This window comes from Podarcis vaucheri (assembly GCF_965113315.1).
Source record: "Podarcis vaucheri genome assembly, chromosome: 2".
Classification (NCBI taxonomy): Eukaryota; Metazoa; Chordata; class Lepidosauria; order Squamata; family Lacertidae; genus Podarcis; species Podarcis vaucheri.
In genome coordinates, this window is record NC_138760.1 from 129,031,278 (window position 1) to 129,053,731 (window position 22,454).

Sequence of the window (22,454 nt, forward strand, 5' to 3'; positions counted from 1 at the left end):
TCTTCAGAGGGGTGGGGAGAAGACCCAGGTAATGCCTGAGCAGTCAGCCTGACATCAATACCCAGAAAAGTCCTAGAACAGATAATTCAGCTGTCTGTTAATGAGCACTTAGAATAGGGACTAATGTGTGGTTCTGCATTTAGGCAGAAATAACCAGCTTCATAAATATGAGACAGGACACCTCACTTTCCAGGAGTACAAGGGGAAATGATTTAGGAGGCTTACTAGAGCACAAGTTTAACATGAGTCAACAGTGTGATGCTATTCTAGGTTGCATCAACAGAAGTCTACTGTTGTGATCAAGGTAAGTGATAGTACACTCTAGTGTGCCTTGCTCAGACCACACCTGGAGTACTGTGTCCAGTTCTGGGCACCACAATTTAAGGAGGATGTCGACAAGCTCAAATACCTTGGAGAGTAGGATGCAAAGCAATGGGTTCAAATTACAAGGAGGGAGATTCTGACAGCATAAGTAAGAACTTTCTGGCAGCAAGAACTGTTTGACAGTGGAACAGACTACCTCATAAGGCGGTAGACTCTTCACTAGAGGTTTTTAAACAGAGATTGTGTGGCCACCTGCCAGGGATTATTTAGCTGAGATTCCTGCATTTCAGGGGGTTGGACTATATGAACTTTGGGGGACCGTCCAACTCTACAATTCTTATGATCAGGGAGTTATTGCAAACCTGTTTTTCTCTGTCTCTGTCCCTTCAGTCACCCAGATTGTCCAGGAGATTTCAGAGGAGGTGGACCTCCTTAACCTCAATAATTATATCAAAATAATGGTGATTTGTTTACGTGCTCCAGGGATTCCCCCCAAAATGGCCTTTGAGACCAATAGCATAAACATCAGAATCACAGGCAGGGATGAGGTTACTTCTTGTAACAAGCCTGAAGGAAGTGGGAGGCTACTTATGGTTATCCTTGCGTTCGAAGCAGCTGCTGTACTGAAATCACTGCAGTCAGGAGGCAACTTTTGCAGGCAGAGCCAAGATGATCTTGCTGCTGCTGCTGCTCCTGCTGCTGCTAATGCCCAGCGGAGCAAATGGGATGCTGAAAGCCAAATGTCCAGTGGAGGTCTTCAGGCAAAAGGATGCACTGAATTATTACAGGCCAGGAGACCACCTCATTGGTGGCATCATCGCTCCGAAAATTGCTAAATTCGAACCATATGTACTTTCCTGGCCACCCACAACTAAGATTGGGAGGTAAGTGACCTGCCCATCTCCTTCCTTTGTCCCTCTGTTGGGTGGTCCCTCCAGTCAAGCATCTTCATCCCACAGTGGCCATGCTGGCAGGACTGGCGCACAAGAGAATGCTCCCCTACTGTGATTTCCAGCAACAATAGCGAGAAAGCCAAAATCCAGAGGGCAGCTGAGAGTTTTGGGGCTGCAGTATGACCTAAGAGCAAGCAGAGAACGAGAGCCATGTTGGATCTCTGCTTGAATCCAAGGCTGTGGCTTTGGGGTGTTAATGCTGTGAAGCCCTCCGTCGTAGGCTCAGGTTCTATATTTGTGTAAACATACCCTTTATCCTAAAGACACCACAGTCCCTGCAGTAGTTCATTCCCAAAAGGAAAGACGTACCCTGGGTAACCCCTAAAATATCACATAGCTGAAGATGTGTTTCCTAGAGGAGAGCCAGTGAGTGAGGTGTGCCAGAGTTGAAATGGAGGGGGAGTGCAGCTTGAGAAAATTGGAGCCGTGGCTAAGCCAGCAGCTTGACAGAGCAGACCCGCTGCTGGTGGAGTGGGTGAGAAGTCTCAGAGGGGAGGAAAGCTCGACTCCCTGCAAGATAAGGGCCCTGCTGGATGAGATGAGCCACAGGGGGTTTGACGTGAGCCAGGAGCCCAGCTGCAAGGCACCTAGATGATAGGGGTGGCCAGAGAAATCCAGGGTGTGGCTGGGCAGCTGAGGGGCTTGGACAGCAAAGAGAGGGCAGGCAGACAGGTGCAGAGGAGCTTCTATTGTGGAAAAAGGGGTGCAGGAGGAAAGTGCCTCAGTGGAGGGCAAACAGCAGGATGGAGAAGAGCTGCTGCTGCTAGATCTCTTCCGGTGGGTGGGGTCAGGGGAACAGCTGACTCCTGCTGAATTGGGTGAGAGAAAACCCTTCAATGATTTCCCCCCTTGGGTGCTCCAAGATGACCTTGTGGGGTGAGGACCAGTCCCTGTACTGGGTGCAGGTCTTAAGCAAGCCCCAGCAGCCAGGGTCATCCAGGATTCCATAAGTTTGGGGACCAAGAGCCATTGGGGAGATTATCTACCTCTATCAAAGAGACATTGGGAGTAAGCCAAGAGTGGAATTTCTGGCTAGTAACTTGGGTGGACTGGGCCAGCTAATCTTGAAGATGGTCTCCGCCAGATGAAGACTTGTGGAAGTACTTTGATTTGGAGTTTGGGGAAGGGGGTGAAGTGGACTGACTCTGGGGCAGTAAGAGAGGGAAAGGTGAAGGCGACCACCAGTGTGCCAGAGAGACTCACTCGGACTGGAATGTGATTTTGATGCCTCTGTTCCACAACCACATTGCAGGCCAAGGGGATATTGAAGGGCTCCCAAAAGATTTAACCTATGATTTTAGCCCTGAAATCACTGTTGATCTACTTGAACTGAGAACCCTGTGAAATGCCAAGACAAAGAGCCATGCAGGCAACAAACTGCATGGTGTTGGGGTTTGTGCTTTTGGCATATGTTTATTTACTTTCTGCAGGGATCCTTCCTGCAAGTTTTGGCCATGGTGTATGAAATACTGTTGATTTGTGCTTTTTGCATGTTTTGTGGGAATGGGTTGATGGTTTTTAGGAACTGTTCAGATAACTGTGTGTGTGTGTGTGTGTTTGAAAGCTGCTCTGTGCTGCAGGAGCACAAGAATGAGCAAGGCCTTTGGTTAACGCAGCTCAGGTGCCGAGGTTTGCATCCTGGCTGAAACAGGTCAGGAACTCATCATATTTGGTTACAGATAGGTAGCCGTGTTGGTCTGCCATAGTCAAAATAAAAAAAATTCCTCGTGTATCTGAAGAAGTGTGCATGCACACGAAAGCTTATACCAAGAACTAACTTAGTTGGTCTTTAAGGTGCTACAGGAAGGAATTTTTTTATTTCATCATATTTGGGCTGCCCAATGTGAGTGGATAAGCTGCTCTGTGATGCAGAACTGTAGCTAGGGAGTGTTCGCCAATGAGAAAGAGCCTGCCTGGCAGGGGGTTGGACTCAATGGCCCTTGTGGTCTCTTCCAACTCTATGATTCTATGCTTGAAGCTAAGTTGGGTTAAAAGTCTAATTGTGTTCTACTTCACTGTCTTGTCTTTCTAGAAGGAAGCTGCATTTTGCTGTTTGGTTGCACATATGGGGACAGGTTTCTGGTTCTGGGGTGGGGTAGTGCTATGAGCTTGTGGGTGCCAGATCCCTGTAATTCTTAGATTCAGCAAGTGTTAGAATTCAGTCAAGGCTCCTCTAATCCTTGGAATCAGCAAGTGTTCAAATCGAACCAAGGCTTTTAATATTTGAAGTGTAAGGAGGACAAACGAAGGGCTCTGTGGGAGACAGTAAATGGGTGGGGTCTCTCCCTCAACTCACCCTTCCCCAACTCACAGATAGTGAGAAGGACAAAAGTCAGAGGGAAGCTGAGTGTTGAGAAAGGGAGATACCACAGTCACAGCTATGTGGTAGGACTCGAACCAATGGCTTCAAGTAACAATTAAGGATTCTGAATCTCCTTTATTGCGTGCTTGTGAGCTTATCTTTGGGGCACCTGCACTGCTGGCACAGAATTCGCCTTGTGCTCTTAGAAATAAGAGGAAGGAGAATGGCTGCCTGAGACCACTCTTTGCTTGCAGCTGGAAATTGTGGCAGATCCTGTCGTTTTTGTTTGCCACCCAGGAGATCAACCAGGACCCCGGGCTCTTACCCAACGTCAGCCTGGGCTACAACATCTACAAGACCTACAAGAGTATGACCACCGATGCCACGCTTGACCTGCTGGCTGGTGGAGAAAGCCATATTCTGAACTACAATTGCAGAGGACAGAATAACCTGCTGGCAGTTGTTGAAGCGGCTTATTCTGAAATCTCCAAACTGATTTCAACCATGCTGAGCATCTACAAGATCCCACAGGTAGATTTGAGATGGGAGGCCAGCTGAATAAAATTCTTATTTGTGGTCACTTCTGGCAAAAAAGGCGGGGGGGGGGGGAATCCAAAAAAAGACCAATGGACGGCAGTAGCCTTTAAAGCAATTTGGATCTGATTTGAAAAAGACCTCTTCCTTTTTCTCCCTTTTGTTATGTTAAATTCTATATAATCTGGTTGGCCACATGTACCAGTGCTGTGCTATGCTATCTATAAACCATTTTCAAACTGAGATGGAGCTAAATGGTCGTTTATTCCAAATTTGTTCCCAGGGTTATTCCTCTAATTCTTCTCCAAAACCGATTAGTATAGAGGTCTCTGTGTTCATATAATCCCACTCTTTCCCACCTAGCAAATGAGCATAGGCGCCGACTCCATGGGGCCTGAGGGGGCCCGAGCCCCCCAAAAAATCGTTTGGGGGAGCTCTGCCCCCCCAATAATCTCGGGCGCCCCTCCAGCAGAGCGCCGCCGCCGTCCCCCGCCTCCTCCCCACCTGCTCCCTCGCCAGCCAGCCAGCCAGCCGCGCGCCCTAGCCGGAGAGCCCCAGCCATCCCCGTCGCGCAATCGGCTGGATCTCCCTTCAGCAGGCCATGCTCACAACTCGGCCCAGGGATCCCCCAGCAGCGGATCTCCGGCCCAGCTGAAGAATCCGGCAACAAGCCCCCTCCTCCCCAATCGCTCTGGCTCCGCCGAAATACTTTAAAACTCACTAATTTTCATCTAAAATTTAGAAAACTTCCCGGGGCAGGACCCCGGTATGGGCCCCCCCAATATTTTTTATAAGTCGGCGCCCTTGCAAATGAGTCTGATTTAGGTGCTGTGCGAAAGGAAGAATGAGAGAATGTGGATCCAAGCTGAGATAGAGATGAGAGTTGAACCAGTGATCCACATAGCCAAGGCTCCTTTTATGTTTTCCTGAAAATAAAACACAAATCCTTTTCTTACTAGGTCAGTGTTGGCTTCGCCACTCATGTCCTTAGCGACAAAACCCAGTTCCCTTTCGTCTACACAATGGCCCCAAATGAGGAAACTCAGTACTGGGGGATTGTCAAGCTGCTCCTGCATTTCGGATGGACGTGGGTTGGCCTCTTCGCTCCAGACAACGACAATGGAGAGACTTTTATGAACGCCGTCAGGCCGCTGATGACCAGTAGTGGGATTTGTGTGGCCTTCTCGGAAAGACTCCTTCACGGGACCCTATCCGAAATGTTGTCACAGAGTGAACCACCTGCCATGTGGAGACGAGCCAACGTATACACCAGTTTGGTCCCATCCTCATGATACAGCACATTCTTGAAAGGTGTACGCAGGGGCGAAAACCTGGATCACAACAGATATCCAGGGCATCAGTTCAATATTGTTTTCTGATACCCAGAACTTCCTGCTCATCCATGGTGCTTTGTCCTTTGTAATGAAGACCAAACAAAGGGGGGCGCACAAGCACTATCAACCAGACTTATTTGCTTCTCTGCGGTTTTGGCAGAAAGCATTCAACTGTTCGTGTTCAACGGATGAGTTGCCTGTGAGAGGCTGGACAAGATGCACGGAGAAGGAGGAACTGGAGACTCTGCTCAAAAAGGATCCCGATGAAACCATGTCTCGTGAGAGCTACAGCATTTATTACAGCGTCCAAGCCTTGGCTCAGGCCTTAGACGCTGCATATTCATTCAGATCCAAGTGGTCAGTGGTTGGTGGAGGAGACAAGTGGAGCCTTCAAAGGCTACAACCATGGCAGGTATTTCCATTCTCCTTTTGCTACAAATTGCAATCCATTGTCCAGTCCTGGAGTCCTGATCCAGAATTATAGTTGTGCTTAGCCTCCTCCTCCTCCTCCTCCTCCTCCTCCATGAAGATGTGTAATAATATTGCCATGAATTTGTAGGTGCTAGACCCACCTAAATTTCTGAGTTTAGTAGGTGTTATAATGTTTGGAATCCCTGCGATGGGGTGAGCTCCCGTTGCTCGGTCCCTGCTCCTGCCAACCTAGCATTTTGAAAGCACGTCAAAGTGCAGTTAGATAAATAGGTACCGCTCTGGCGGGAAGGTAAACGGCGTTTCCGTGCGCTGCTCTGGTTCGCCAGAAGCAGCTTAGTCATGCTGGCCACATGACTTGGAAGCTGTACGCTGGCTCCCTCGGCCAATAAAGTGAGATGAGCGCCGCAACCCCAGAGTCGTCCACACCTGGACCTAACAGTCAGGGGTACCTTTACCTTTATAATGTATGGAAGTGAGAGCTGGACCATAAAGAAGGCTGATCACCAGAGAATTGATGCTTTTGAATTATGGTGTTGGACTGCAAGAAGATCAAACCTATCCATTCTGAAGGAAATCAGCCCTGAGTGCTCACTGGAAGGACAGATCCTGAAGCTGAGGCTCCAATACTTTGGCCACCTCATGAGAAGAGAAGACTCCCTGGAAAAGACTCTGGTGTTGGGAAAGATTGAGGGCACAAGGAGAAGGGGATGACAGAGGATGAGATGGTTGGACAGTGTTCTCGAAGCTACCAGCATGAGTTTGACCAAACTGTGGGAGGCAGTGGAAGACAGGAGTGCCTGGTGTGCTCTGTCCAGGGGGTCACGAAGAGTCTGACACGACTAAACGACTAAACGACAACAACAAATGCAACAAATCTTTGAATTAATTAAAGCAATCCCTGGGATTTCCCAGTATGCCTAGGAGACAGGAAAAGGAGACTCCCCGATTTCTCTCTTCCCACGCGCCCCACGCCCCGTAGATGTGTCTGGAGGCGGGGGAGGGGTGGGAGCATCCTTACCCAGAGAAGTCACTGTCTCATAATTCTCCTCCATGACCTCCCTGTGCAGAGCTCTTTGGCCTGGATCCAGCAGAGACCATTCCTCCTGGGTGAATTGCACAGCCACCTCCTCAAACGTCACCAAGTCCTGGAAGAGAGCGAATAACGCCAAGATTGCAGGTTGGACCCTCGTTTGGGAACAATCATATATATTCTTGCATTGCAGAGGGTTGGACTAGATGACCCTTGGGGGTCCCTTCCAACTCTACGACTCCACAAATAATAAATTATTATTATTATTATTATTATTATTATTATTATTATTATTATTATTATTATTTATTTGTACCCCGCCCATCTGGCTGGGTTTCCCCAGCCACTCTGGGTGGCTTCCAACAAAGATTAAAAATACTTTAAAATGTATTTCAATGTGGTGTCATGGTTAAAGTATCACACTAGGACCGAGAGACCTGGGTTCGAATCTCTGTCCATCCACGATGAAGCTCAGTGGGTGAACCAGGGCTCAGCCTTAGCCTACTTCTCAGGGTTGTTGTGCAAGGGAATTAAACGAGGACCACGTAGACTCCCTGGAGGAAAAGATGGGGTATAAATGCAACAACCTCAGATATGCAGATGACACAGCCTTGATGGCAGAAAGTGAGGAGGAATTAAAGAACCTTTTAATGAGGGTGAAAGAGGAGAGCGCAAAATATGGTCTGAAGCTCAACATCAAAAAAAACTAAGATCGTGGACACTGGGCCCATCACCTCCTGGCAAATAGAAAGAGAAGAAATGGAGGCAGTGAGAGATTTTACTTTATTGGGCTCCATGATCACTGCAGATGGTGACAGCAGCCACAAAATTAAAAGACACCTGCTTCTTGGGAGAAAAGCAATGACAAACATAGAGAGCATCTTAAAAAGTAAAGACATCACCTTGCCAACAAAGGTCTGTATTATAAAAGCCATGGTTTCCCAGTAGTGATGTATGGAAGTGAGAGCTGGACCATAAAGAAGGCTGATTGCCGAAGAATTGATGCTTTTGAATTATGGTGCTGGAGGAGACTCTTGAGAGTCCCATGGACTGCTAGAAGATCTAACCTATCCATTCTGAAGGAAATCAGCCCAGAGTGCTCACTGGAAGGACAGATCCTGAAGCTGAGGCTCCAAGACTTTGGCCACCTCATGAGAAGAGAAGACTCCCTGGAAAAGACCCTGATGCTGGGAAAGACGGAGGGCACAAGGAGAAGGGGACGACAGAGGACGAGATGGTTGGACAGTGTTCTCGAAGCTACCAGCATGAGTTTGACCAAACTGCGGGAGGCAGTGGAAGACAGGAGTGCGCTCTGGTACATGGGGTCATTAAGAGTCGGACACGGCTAAACAACTTAACAACAAATAATTTTTCTTTGGCTCATTGCTCCACACGCGTCAATCCTCCCTTTGGGTGTAATTTGCTCAAACACACACTACGCACAAGCACTATTAGGAAGTTTGCACACAATCCCACCGTTATCATATGGAGTTGTCGTGCTTTCTGAACGCTGGCGCTTTCTCTGCCGTTCCAGTTCCACACTTTCTTGAAAAAAACCCAGCCTTCAAATTCTTCCATGGGAGAGTTTTATTTTGATGAGAACGGAGAGATTCTGGCCAACTTCAACCTCGTGAACTGGGTCCTGTTCCCCAATCAAACTCGCGCCAGAGTGAAAATTGGGAGCGTCGAGAGACAGGCATCCTCCAGTGTCAAGTTTACCATCAACCCAGAAGCCATTGTGTGGCCGTTGCAGTTTAACAAGGTATTTAAAAAAAAAAAAAGATTTTCAGTTTTATACATTTCAATAATTTTACAATTGTCATAACATTTCAAAACTCGACTTCCTTTCCTCTCTTTCTGCTATTCCTTAAATCTATTTTTTAATATTTTCTGGATATTCCAAATTAACTTAATTTGCTGATTTATTCATCTACTGTAAATATAAACTCATATAAAACTGCAGGTTATTACAATAATCCCGCCTATGTTCTTATCTGTTTACTGTTTATTAAATAAGCCATTTCCACTCTTTTATTAAAAGATTGTTATCTTTTTTCCCCGCGGCAAGTTTCGCCATTTCTGCATATTCCGAAAGTTTTTGTAGCCATTTTTCTTTTGCTGGGACTACTACTTCTTTCCATTTTGGGGCAAGTAACATTCTTGCTGTTGTAGTCGCATACACGAATAAATTTCTATACAGTTTGGGTTGTTCTGTCCCTATAATTCCCTAAAGGAAAGCTTCTGGGTTTTTTTTTTAACAAACTTTATTCCAAACATCTTTTTCAATTCATTCTGTATCATTTCCCAGTAAGCTTTAATCTTACTTCAAGACTACCACATATGATAAAAATAACCTTCTTTCTCTTTACATTTCCAACACTTGTTTGATTTTGATTTATACATTTTTGCCAATTTACTTGGTGTTAGATACCATCATTATAACATTTTTTAATATACCACATTATTTGCTCTATAAGACTCACTTTTTCCCTCCTAAAAAGTAAGGGGAAATGTGTGTGCATCATATGGAGCGAATGCAGGCTGCGCAGCTATCCCAGAAGCCAGAACAGCAAGAGGGATTGCTGCTTTCGCTGCGCAGCGATCCCTCTTGCTGTTCTGGCTTCTGAGATTCAGAATATTTTTTTCTTGTTTTCCTCCTCCAAAAACTAGGTGCGCCTTGTGGTCTGGTGCATCTTGTAGAGCGAAAAATACGGTAATTTCCCTTTAAACCATAGCATGCTGTCAGGGGTTCAGGAGCAGAGGCGCAGGAAAGGGAGGAAACAGAGAGCGAGGGGGAGGAATCCGAAGGGAGGATGAGTGATGACGACGACCCGAGATCCCCGAGTCTATCCAGTGAATCGGAAGATTCACAGAAAGGAGCGCCAGTGGTCAGAGCAAGGGGGGGACCCAGGGGGACACCCCAGGAAGAAAGGACCAGAGGGGACTCAGAGAGCAGCAGTTGGAAATCGGGACCAGCGTCCCCAGCTGAGCGCAGCGGGGAGGAAGGGGACCAGGTATCGGGACCCGGAGGTTCTCCGCAGGAGGGAGGGCATGAGTCAGGAGTGGTTACGCCCTCATCAGGGAGCGAGGAAACGGTCAGGAGGAAGGTAGAAGGTTGGGCGCGCGCGCCAAGTTCAAATGCAGCGGAAGGCGGGACAGTAAGCATCCCGGAAAGGGAGCCAGGTCCTAAAGCCCGCCGCAAGGAGGGAGAAGGGTCTGGGGGGTCTGCGTCAGAAGAGTCCCGGAAGGAAGAGACCCAGGGGGGCAGAGGGACCCAGAGAAGGAAGGAAAGACGGAAGAGGTGGAGCAAGGCGAGGGTATTAAGTTGGTGTACAGGAGGCGGAGACTCAGACGGAGCTTCGCCGGTCTAGCTTCTAAGACGTAGAGCTGCACGCTGCAGCTTGGAAATGGAAACTGTAACTCAATAAAGACTTTTATAAAGTTAACGCTGGTTAGCGTGATCCTCTGTGAGCTGGGATCTGGAAGCAGCCCTGACACATGCTGTAAATTTTATATCCACATTCCACAATCGTTTCCACGCTTCCATGGGAGTCTAACAAGCTAGAAGCTTTCCTAAGAACCTGCTTTATGCTGAGTCAAGCCCCTCAAACACAGTATTATCTATTCTACACTAACTGGCCGTGACTCAGCAGAATTCCAGGCAATGCATGCTGCCAGCCCTACCAGGAGCTTCCTGCAGGGATTGAACCTGTGACCTTCTGCATGCAAGCCACCTGCTCTTCCACTGAGCTACAGGAAATGCTTTGCGTCGTTCCCTTGGTGTGACTTGGTTAAGTTCTGATAATTCCCTGTCTCTGAGTTTTGGGCCCCTACTAACCCTAACCTTTGGTGGGTGAACTCCCCACTTCCTCTTTAGTGATTTTGACACTGCTCATTTCCTTGCCCTCTCCATTTAGACCACCCAGCCACCACAAACCACAATATATAGGTGGGACACGGGTAGCGCTGTGGTCTAAACCGCGGAGCCTCTTGGGCTTGCCAGTTGGAAGGTCGGCGGTTCGAATCCCTGCGACAGAGTGAGCTCCTGTTGCTCGGTCCCAGCTCCTGCCAACCTAGCACTTCGAAAGCATGCCGGTGCAAGTAGATAAATAGGTACCACTGCGATGGGAAGGTAAATGGCATTTCCGTACGCTCTACGGCTTCCGTCCCATTGCGCCAGAAGCAGTTTAGTCATGCTGGCCACAAGACCCGGAAAGCTGTCTGTGGTCAAACGCCGACTCCCTCGCCTTGAAGCAAGATGAGCACTGCAACCCATCGTCGCCTTTGACTGGACTTAACCGTCCAGGGGTCCTTTACCTTTTACCTTAGGGGTGTTTTTTGTTCAGGACCTTCTACTGATATGTTTAATTTCTGCTGATCATCAGTGCGTTTCTAGGTTGATTTAGGCTAAGGGAGCTTGGCATGTTTAGTCTGGAGAAGAGGAGGTTAAGGGGTGATATGATAGCCATGTTCAAATATATAAAAGGATGTCACATAGAGGAGGGAGAAAGGTTGTTTTCTGCTGCTCCAGAGAAGCGGGCACGGAGCAATGGATCCAAACTACAAGAAAGAAGATTCCACCTAAACATTAGGAAGAACTTCCTGACAGTAAGAGCTGTTCGACAGTGGAATTTGCTGCCAAGGAGTGTGGTGGAGTCTCCTACTTTGGAGGTCTTTAAGCAGAGGCTTGACAACCATATGTCAGGAGTGCTCTGATGGTGTTTCCTGCTTGGCAGGGGGTTGGACTCGATGGCCCTTGTGATCTCTTCCAACTCTATGATTCTATGATTTTTCACAGTTACTGTTTGTTATTACTGTTATTCTAGAATTGAAATTTTGCTTATTTTTGCTATCATGTCTGGTTTCTTTCAGTCTTGCACTCTGCCTTTGGTATTATACACAAACACAGAGTTGCTCCCAACATCGGGGGGGGGGGCGGCTGGGTGTGATGTCATGCACATTGCCTCTGATGACTGTTGCATTGGGAGACGCCTCCCATACCCTCCAGCATTTATCCGATGAGAATCGGGACGTCCCATTTCATAATGATAATTTTACTATTTATACCCCACACATCTGACTGGGTTGCCCCTGCCACTCTGGGCAGCTTCCAACATATATCAAAACATAATAAAACATTAAACAATTAAAAAAACAAAACCTTCCCTATGCAGGAATTACCTTCAGATGACTCGGGGGGGTCTGATAACTCCATACCCACCAACATTTCTCCAATGAAAATAGGGACGTCCTAAGGAAAGGCAGGACATCCTGGGATCAAATTTGAAGCCAGGACAGCTTCTCTAAATCAGGGACATCCCTGGAAAATAGGGACCCTTGGAGAGTCTGGCATCTTACTGATGTGACATTTGCATGCGTGGCTGCGCTTGTCAGCCTGGGGCGACTTCCTGCCCGGCCATGCCATGTCAGGGCAATATGTCACCAAGCCTCCTCTGCTCCTTCAAGATTGGAGGAGCTGAGCCTCACCCCAGAAGACATTGGGGAGGGCCCTGTAGAGGCCTCAGCCCCATAGAGTTAGCACACCTGATATTATGTATAGTTAAAGGTAAAGGGTAAAGGAACCCCTGACCATTAGGTCCAGTCGTGGCCGACTCTGGGGTTGCGGCGCTCATCTCGCTTTATTGGTCAAGGGAGCCGGCGTACAGCTTCCGGGTCATGTGGCCAGCATGACTAAGCCGCTTCTGGCGAACCAGAGCAGCGCACGGAAACACCGTTTACCTTCCTGCCGGAGCAGTACCTATTTATCTACTTGCACTACTTGTCAGCTTTCGAACTGTTAGGTCGGCAGGAGCAGGGACTGAGCAACGGGAGCTCACCCCATCACGAGGATATGAACCAGCGACCTTCTGATCGGCAAGTCCTAGGCTCTGTGGTTTAACCCACAGCACCACCTGCATCCCATTATGTATATTATGTATAGTTAGGATATTTAATATTCCAGCCGAATATTAAAAACAATACAGTGATACCTCGGGTTACAGACGCTTCAGGTTACAGACGCCGCTAACCCAGAAATAGTACCTCAGGTTAAGAACTTTGCTTCATGATGGGAACAGAAATCGGATGGCGGCAGCGGAAGGCCCCATTAGCTAAAGTGGTACCTCAAGTTAAAAACAGTTTCAGGTTAAGAACGGACCTCCAGAACAAATTAAGTTCTTAACCCGAGGGACCACTACACAGCGTCAGACATTAAAAACTTCCCTAAACAGGGCTGCCTTCAGTTGTCTTTTAAAAGTAAAATAGTTGTTTATTTCCTTGACATCTGATGGGAGGGCATTCCACAGGGCAGGCGCCACTACCGAGAAGGCCCTCTGTCTGCTTCCCTGTAACCTCACTTCTCGCAGCGAGGGAAGCATCAGAAGGCCCTCGGCGCTGGACCTCAGTGTCTGGGCTGAATGATCGGGGTGGAGATGCTCCTTCAGGGATACACATTTTTAAACCACATTAACAAATCCTATGGACACAAATACTCCTTAGGCTTCCTGCTTAATGCTCTTTCTCTCTCTCTCTCTCTAGACTGTGCCCATTTCCAGGTGCACTGAAAGCTGCTACCCTGGGTTTGCCAAGGAGATCCAGGAAGGGCAGCCGGTCTGCTGTTACACTTGTGTTCAATGTACAGAGGGGACCATCTCCACTCAGGAAGGTGGGTGAACTCTTAAGAAGAAGAGTCTGTGCGGTGTAGAGGTTAGAATGCTGGATTCAAACCTGGGACACAAGATCCCTGCTAAAAATAAGGCTCACTGGGTGACCGTGGGAGAATGTTAGCCGCTTTGAGACTCCTTCGGGTAGTGATAAAGCGGGATATCAAATCCAAACTCTTCCTCTTCTTCTTCCTTTGCATGTTCCTGCTTTCAAAGGCATGTGCTAATCCTCATGATGCAAGAGACTCCTCTGTAATATGCCACGAATCTGTGATGGATGTGTGTAGGTTCCTGGGCAGAAAATCAGATAATGCAAAGGGTACATAATTTCAGAGAAATGTAATTGTGCCTAAGTCTCTGTAGGATGTAAGAAGAAGAGTTTGGATTTGATATCCCACCTTATCACTACCCGAAGGAGTCTCAAAGCGGCTAACATTCTCCTTTCCCTTCCTCCCCCACAACAAACACTCTCTGAGGTGAGTGGGGCTGAGAGACTTCAAAGAAGTGTGACTGGCCCAAGGTCACCCAGCAGCTGCATGTGGAGGAGCGGAGATACGAATCCAGTTCACCAGATTACGAGTCTACCGCTCTTAACCACTGCACGACACTGGCTCTCTGCATGTAAGCTTCTGCATGCAAAGCACGACCTCTTCAGATGAACTTTTTCCTCTCTCCATCCCTACTATACTCATGGAACTTTGAAGTGTCAGGCATAGCTCTAATGGCTTTAGCCCAAACGTAGCAGAGTTTTCCTGCACAGCGAAGAAGCTAGTTGAGGTGGTAATGACTAGTCAGCTAGACTCAGAATAACTATTTACAGGATTTATTAAAAGGAAAAACAAAACCAGCAGAGTTTCTGCATACAAAACAAAGCAAAATAAATCCTTTCTTTCTCTCTCTCTCTTAACCATACACAGCACTTCTACCCCTTCAACACACCTAACACATCTAACACCAAACTGTGCTAGCATTCCTAGATAACAGAGTTGAGTGCTGGTCGTTAACCAATCAGAGTAAGTAGTTTCTAGGTCAAGCAGACCTTGGCTTTCTGCCAAGAGTAAATTGACACTGCCTTGAGTTAATTGTGTGAAGCCAGAATCTGCAAGTTCCCATGAAAATCAATTAACAGAAACTGAACATATACATATACATATACATATACATATACATATACATATACATCCTTGCCTTTAGCCTCTCCCATATTTTCCCTAATATATTGGAATATGGACAGTTATAGATGTGAATGATGCTAACACCATTTTCCTTCTCAGATGCAAACCTTTGCACCAGATGCCCAGAAGATCAGCATCCAAATGAGGCCAGAAACAAATGTGTCCCCAAGATTATTACCTTCCTCGCTTATGAAGAACCCTTGGGAATCCTCCTGGCTTCCTTTGCCCTCTTCTTGTCTTTAACCACATGCTTTGTGTTAGGACTTTTCATAAGATTCCTAAAAACTCCAATAGTCAAAGCCAACAACCGGGATCTCTCCTACATTCTCCTCCTCTCTCTTCTGTTCTCCTTTTTGTGCTCCTTCCTGTTCATTGGCCGGCCAGGGAAAGTGACCTGTCTTCTCCAACGAACATCATTCAGCATCATCTTCTCGGTTGCCGTCTCTTCCATCTTGGCAAAAACCATCACTGTGGTGCTGGCCTTCCTGGCCACAAAGCCAGGGAACAGGGTGAGCAGATGGCTAGGGAGGAATCTGGCCAACTCTATTGTTCTTTCCTGCTCCAGTGTCCAAGTTCTCCTCTGCACTGCCTGGTTGTTGATCTCCCCACCATTCCCAGACTTTAACATGCATGTTGATCCTGGAGAAATCATCCTGCAATGCAATGAAGGGTCTGTGGCCATGTTTTATGGTGCCCTTGGCTACATGGGCTTCCTGGCTGCCATCTGCTTCACGGTGGCTTTCCTAGCCAGGAAGCTACCTGGGGCCTTCAATGAAGCCAAGCTGATCACCTTCAGCATGCTGGTCTTCTGCAGTGTTTGGGTGTCCTTTGTGCCCACCTACCTGAGCACCAAGGGGAAATACATGGTGGCCGTGCAGGTCTTCTCTATGTTGGCCTCCAGTGCTGGGCTTCTGGGCTGCATCTTCATCCCCAAGTGCTACATTCTTGTACTGAGGCCTGATCTGAATACAAAGGAACACCTCTCAACAAAAACTAAAGATGGCACTGCAGGAAATGCAGTCTCATATAACCAGCATGAGTAGCTCTAGTTAATGCATGAAGGGGTTAAGACCATAGAGTAAGTCGTTGTTCCTAGACTTGACCAGGTCACACCTCCTCACTTCTGGTGATGGACAGTTAAGGAAAGTTCTTTTGTTCACCTTCTTTCTGCTGTTCATCCTCTTTCAGAGAGCCAGTGTGGTGTAGTGGTTAAGAGCAGTAGACTCGTAATCTGGTGAACTGGGTTCGCATCTCCGCTCCTCCACATGCAGCTGCTGGGTGACCTTGAGCTAGTCACACTTCTTTGAAGTCTCTCAGCCCCACTCACCCCACAGAGTGTTTGTTGTGGGGGAGGAAGGGAAAGGAGAATGTTAGCTGCTTTGAGACTCCTTTGGGTAGTGATAAAGTGGAATATTAAATCCAAACTCTTCTTCTTCTTTCACCATGTGAACTTACAACCAAGAAGCATGTATGGGCTTCTCCCTCCAAGCTCATTCCATGAGTTCAGAAACACTTTTTACCAAGTTCTGTAACTAAGTCTTTCCACCTGTGTTTTCCTTGCTGCTGCATGAAAAAAGCACGTGAATCTGATCTTTGAAGTTTGTAAGTAATTTTTCAACAAAACTTACCAAACTGTGTGCTACAGGGGTAGAAAGGGGAAGTTGATGTAAGCGACTCACTGGGATATTTAAAAGGTCTAACAGCCTTTATTCTCACACTACACTTTGCTTCATGTTTTGTTTTTTAAAACCTCTGCTGAGGCTCTCTCTTCCTGGAGAATGTTCTGCCCTGCATTTGGATCTAGGAATCCAGCAACATTAAAAAAAATACTCTTAAAAAACCCTGTGTGTGATCTGTGTGCTTCTGTGCATGACATCCATTTCACTGACCCCCAAGTCAGCAAAGGGCACAAAATTTGACACTAGGAAAGATAATAATTAACAATCATGCAACATGGATTGGTTGCTTCTGAAAAACATGATTGTCCAAAGTTGCCTTCTTGTGAATCAGGCCATTGGCATGTCTGGCCCAGGACGGTCCATTCTGCAAGCAGTGACTCCCCAAATGTCCTGCCTCTTTTCTCCAAAACCCCTCTGCTTCCTGGAGAAGCCAGACTTGCTATCTGGCCGCTAGCAAAACCTGGTTCTCATTCCCCTCCTGCCTCACTACCAGATGTAAGCGTGGTCCTCAATTTGCCCCAGAGGAGCAAGAAAGTTGAAGCTAGATATGACCGGAGGCTGAAGCCTATTTTGATCATTTATTTAAAATGCAGGAGCTGAAGACAGTTGTCAGGGGTTCAGGAGCTGAGGCACAGGAAAGGGAGGAAACGGAGAGCGAAGGGGAGGAATACGAAGGAAACATGAGCGATGACGGCGGCCCGAGATCTCCGAGTCTTTCCAGTGAATCGGAAGATTCACAGAAAGGAGCGCCAGTGGTCAGAGCAAGGGGGGCACCTAGGGGGACACCCCAGGAAGAAGGGACCAGAGGGGACTCTGTGAGCTGGGAGCAGCTCTGACAACAGTGAACTCATTTTAATTTATTGAAGAGGAAGGCATAATCCACAGAGAATTTGAAAGGAAAATCAAAATCACTTTATACATAAATAACATTGGGATTTATTGATTTGTATGGGAAAATAAATTGTGAAGCTATATGAAAATATCTGGCAAGGACCCAATTACATAAAAAGATTAAAAGTAAGTACAATAGTTTCCCATTGCTAAATCCTTGATTGGCTTCCACAAACCCTTTAGTTAAAGCTTCCTACATTTCCGGCTGTCCTAACTGTCCTAACTTCCAGGTATTCTATTTCCTGCATTTGTTTATTGAAGCTTTCAAATAATTCTTTAAGGTTACTGAGAGGGGACTTACTGTTGCAGAACCATACTGGTTCTGCTTCACCAAGACTTGTTCTTCCACACATTAGGGAATTCGGTCATTAACAATGTTTTCTTTTTTTTTTTATAATAATTTTTATTACATTTTTTACAGAAATAACAGAACAATCAAAGAATAAAAAGAAAAGACAAGAAGAAAAGAAATAAAAAAGAAAAGAAACACGACCACTTCAATGACTTATTTCAAATTTCCATTGGACTTCCCCCGTCCCCCGCACAATGCATTCTTAACAATAAATTTATCAGCAAATTATACCCTTATTTCGTGTATTTCTTTATATTTTCAATTGCAATTTAGATTTAAATCTCTTGATCACCATATACTCTAAAAATATACCATAATATCGTTTTTACCCATTTAAATCTTGGTTCTTTCATAAATCTTATCAAATTTCATAAATATTCAAGTTTCATTACTGGAGCTAAATTCCCAATCATACGACATCTTATGTTTCATATAACTTATAATACTTTTGCAAATAGTCTTTAAATTTTTTCCAGTCCTCCTCCATTGCTTCTTCTCCCAAGTCCCGGATCCTTGCAGTCATCTCGGCTAGTTCCATGTAGTTCATCAATTGCGAGTGCCAGTCCTCCAGTGTGGGCAAATCTTGGGTCTTCCAATGCTTGGCGATAAGAATTCTTGCTGCTGTTGTAGCGTACATAAAAAAAGTTCTATCCTTTTTAAACACCTTCTGGCCGACAATGCCCAGAAGGAAGGCCTCTGGTTTCTTGGGAAAGGTGTACTTAAACACCTTTTTTAACTCATTGTAGATCGTTTCCCAGAAGGCCTTCAGTCTTGGGCAAGTCCACCAGAGGTGAAAGAATGTCCCCTCAGCTTCCTTGCATTTCCAACATTTGTTATCGGACAAATGGTAAATCTTAGCTAGCTTAACCGGGGTCATGTACCACCTGTATACCATCTTCATAATGTTCTCTTTCAAAGCATTACATGCAGTAAATTTCATACCGGTGGTCCATAACCTTTCCCAGTCTTCAGACATAATATTATAACCAATGTCCTGGGCCCATTTTATCATTGCTGATTTAACTGTCTCATCCTGAGTGTTCCATTTAAGCAGCAAGTTATACATTCTCGATAATAACTTGGTCTTTGGTTCAAGCAATTCTGTCTCAAGTTTCGATTTTTCCACCTGGAAACCTGTTTTTTTGTCTAACTTAAAAACCTCATTAATTTGGGCATAATGCAGCCAATTTTGCACCTTATCCTTTAGTTTTTCAAACCTCTGCAGTCTCCAATTACCTCCAATATTTTCTATTATTTCCCAATATTTCGGCCAATATGCCTCCATATTGGTTGTTTTCCGAGCTTTGGCCTCTATTGGTGAAATCCACCTCGGAGTTTTACTCTCCAATAAGTCTTTATATTTTTTCCAGACCATATATATTGCTTTTCTGACAATATGGTTTTTAAACATTCCATATGATTTACCCTTGTCATACCACAAATACGCATGCCAACCTAACGAATTGTTAAAGCCTTCCAGATCTAGGACATCAGTGTTTTCTAGTAAAATCCAATCTTTCATCCAGCAGAAGGCCGCCGCTTCATAATATAACCTTAAGTCCGGCAGGGCAAACCCCCCTCTCTCTTTTGCATCAGTTAATATTTTGAACTTTATTCGGGGCTTTTTGCCCTGCCAGACAAACCTAGAAATATCCTTCTGCCACTTTCCAAAGCATTCCACTCTGTCCACAATCTGCAGGGCCTGAAACAAAAACAACATCTTTGGCAAAACGTTCATCTTTATAGCTGCAATTCGGCCTAACAAGGATAATTTCAGTCTTGACCAAATTTCTAAATCTTTTTTAACTTCTAGCCAACATTTCTCATAATTGTCTTTAAATAAATTCAAATTCTTAGAAGACAGATTCACCCCCAGGTATTTCACTTTTTTAACAATGTTTAGTTCTGTCTCTTTCTGAAACCCTTCTGTTTCCATAGCCGTCAGATTTTTCCCTAACACCTTAGTTTTTTGCTTGTTCAGCTTAAAACCCGCCACCCGACCAAATTTCTGGATCAGATCCAAAACTCTTTTTGTACTGGGTTCTGGCTCCTGTAGTGTTAAAACCAGATCATCTGCAAATGCTTTCAGTTTATATTGTTTCGCTCCGACCCGTATTCCTTGTACCTGCCGATCCTCCCTTATCATGTTCAGCAAAACTTCCAGGACTGAAATAAACAATAAAGGGGATAGGGGGCACCCCTGGCGTGTTCCTTTTTCAATATGAAGTTCTTCTGTCACCACATTGTTCACTATCAACTTAGCTTTTTGTTCAGAATAGATTGCCTCTATTCCATTCTCAAACCCCCTTCCCACTCCCATCCCTTCCAAGTTTTTCTTCATAAATTTCCAAGAAATATTGTCAAAGGCCTTCTCCGCATCAATAAAAATTAACACTGCTTTGGTGTTAATATTTGTTTGTAAAAGTTCCAGAATATCGATAATATTCCTGGTGTTATCAAACAGATGTCTACCTGGGAGAAAGCCTGCTTGGTCCTTATGGATTACTTCATTTAATACTTTTTTAAATCTGTTAGCCAAAACATCCGCAAATATTTTGTAATCCACGTTTAGGAGTGAGATGGGGCGGTAGTTCTTAAGTTGAGTCTTTTCAGTTTCCACTTTAGGTATCAGTGTGATGAATGCTTCTTTCCACGTATCTGGTGCCTTCCCTCCCCCCATAATCTGGTTACAAACCTCCTCTAGTGGTTGTATCAAATAGTCTTTTAACGTCCTATAATACTTGGAGGTGAGTCCATCCGGTCCTGGAGATTTGCCTAACTGCATATTCTGAATGGCATCCTCAATTTCCTGTTGTGTTATTTTGCAATTCAAGATTGATCTCTTCTCTTGAGATAGTTCTGGAAGGCCATTTTCTTTCAAAAATTGTTCTATCTCGGCTACATCCTCGGATCCTTGTGTGTATAGTTTTTTAAAATATTTCTGGAAGCACTTTCTAATTTCTCCGGGTTTCTGGATGTTCTTTCCTTCAACTTCTAGATTGGTAACATAATTTAATTTTTGTCTCTTTTTCAACTGCCAAGCTAGCAGTTTCCCACATTTATTTGCCGACTCAAATGATCTTTGTTTCATTTGTTTAATTCTCCATTCCACTTCTTGGTTGATCAGTTGCGCATATTGTGACTGGTGGAATTTAATTTCTCTTAGAGTCTCTTTTGATTTTGGATTCAATCTTAATTTTTTCTCACCGTCTCTTATCTTCTCCAATATCTTGTCTTTTTTACCATTCCAGAGTTTTTTCTTAATCGTATTCTGTTGTATCAGAAACCCTCTCATAACAGCTTTACTCGCGTCCCAGATTGTTCTTTTTTCCACCGAGGTATTTAAGTTGATTTCAAAATAGTCCTTTAAAGCTTTTTGGGCCTTCTTTACAATCTCTTGATCTCTTAGCAGGTTGTCATTCATTTTCCATCTGAAGGAATCGGCAGTAGTAAATCTCATTTCCATTTTCAAAGCGTTATGGTCGGAGCAAGTCTTTGGGCAGATTTCTATTTTTGTAGTCTTAGGTGCCAGCCCTCTAGTTGTCCAAATTTGGTCGATTCTTGTCCATGACAGGTGGGCTTCAGAAAAGAAAGTTCCTTCTTTACCTAGGGGGTTTCTCGTCCTCCATAGATCGATTAAATCCATATTGTCAGTTAGTTCAAAGAAAGTTTTTGGTAGTCTTCCATCTTTAGTCAAATTCTGATTCTGTGACTTATCCATCAAAGTAGAGACAACCCCATTCATATCTCCCATCATAATGATGTTGGAATAGTCCAGATAGTCCAATAATGTCTCATGCAGCTTCTTATAGAATTCTGATTTCCCCTCATTTGGTGCATAAATTCCCAATATCAAAACTTTTTCTCCTTGGGTCGAAATTTCAATAGCCAGGATTCTTCCTTGTTCATCTTTAAACAAAAATTTTGGTGAAAGATTCTCTTTGGCGTAAATCACCACGCCTCTCTTCTTTACTCTGTCTGATGAGATAAATTCTTGGCCTAATCTTTTATTTGTTAACACCTTCCTGTGTAGCCTGGTCACATGTGTTTCTTGCAAACAAATTATATCCAAATTCTCTTTCTTTAAAATATGGAAGATCCTTTTGCGTTTTTCAGGGGAATTCGCGCCATTAATGTTCCAACTATACAGCTGCAGAGACATCTTGTGTCAATCTGTTGTTACTCTTGTTGGGTATCTTCTTTTTTGTCCGAATCCGAGGGTGGTAACTCTTTTCCTGACTCTGGTGGTGGCCAAATAGCTGCCGCTCCTTTCTGTAAGTCTTCTCCGTGATCGTGTAGAAACTTCTGGCTATCCTCTTTCGTTTTGATTTTTATCTTCTTTCCTTTGTATTTAAACGAAAGACCTTGTGGAAACTCCCACCTGTAAGGTATTCCGTTACCTCTCAAAAGTCCAGCTAGGTCCGTGTAGTTAGCTCTTAGATCCAGTAATTGTTTAGGAATATCCTTGTAAATTTGTGCTCTTCTGTCCTGGATCACAAGTGCTTTGTTGAAATGTAAATCAAGTAGCTTGTCTCTCTCCTGTTTAGTCCTTAAAATAATCAAACAGTCTCTAGGCCTGTCCTTCCCGGCAACTCTTCCCAATCTAAATGCAGTCGTTATTTTGAAGTCTGTATCTTGATTTATACCCCAGAATTTGGAAAATTCTGCCGTTAAGAAACCAGTCAAATCCTCTTTCTCAATCTCTGGGATAGAGCGTAATCTCAAATTATTTTCCCTGTTTCGCAATTCCACCAAAGACAGGTAGGCCTGCTGGTCCGTAATATAT

The 22,454-nt window shown here is 45.2% G+C and overlaps 1 protein-coding gene across 1 annotated transcript; it reads left to right on the forward strand.

The window, feature by feature from the left end:
* Positions 1-255: 255 nt before the first annotated feature.
* Positions 256-13,717, forward strand: LOC309527432 (extracellular calcium-sensing receptor-like). Its single transcript, XM_082214296.1, has 5 exons — positions 256-1,208; positions 3,877-4,110; positions 5,608-5,859; positions 8,444-8,671; positions 13,447-13,717. The coding sequence occupies exons 2-5, from the start codon at positions 3,949-3,951 to the stop codon at positions 13,579-13,581; spliced, it is 777 nt and encodes a 258-aa protein (XP_082070422.1). The 5' UTR covers positions 256-1,208; positions 3,877-3,948; the 3' UTR covers positions 13,582-13,717.
* The last annotated feature ends 8,737 nt before the right edge of the window (positions 13,718-22,454 follow it).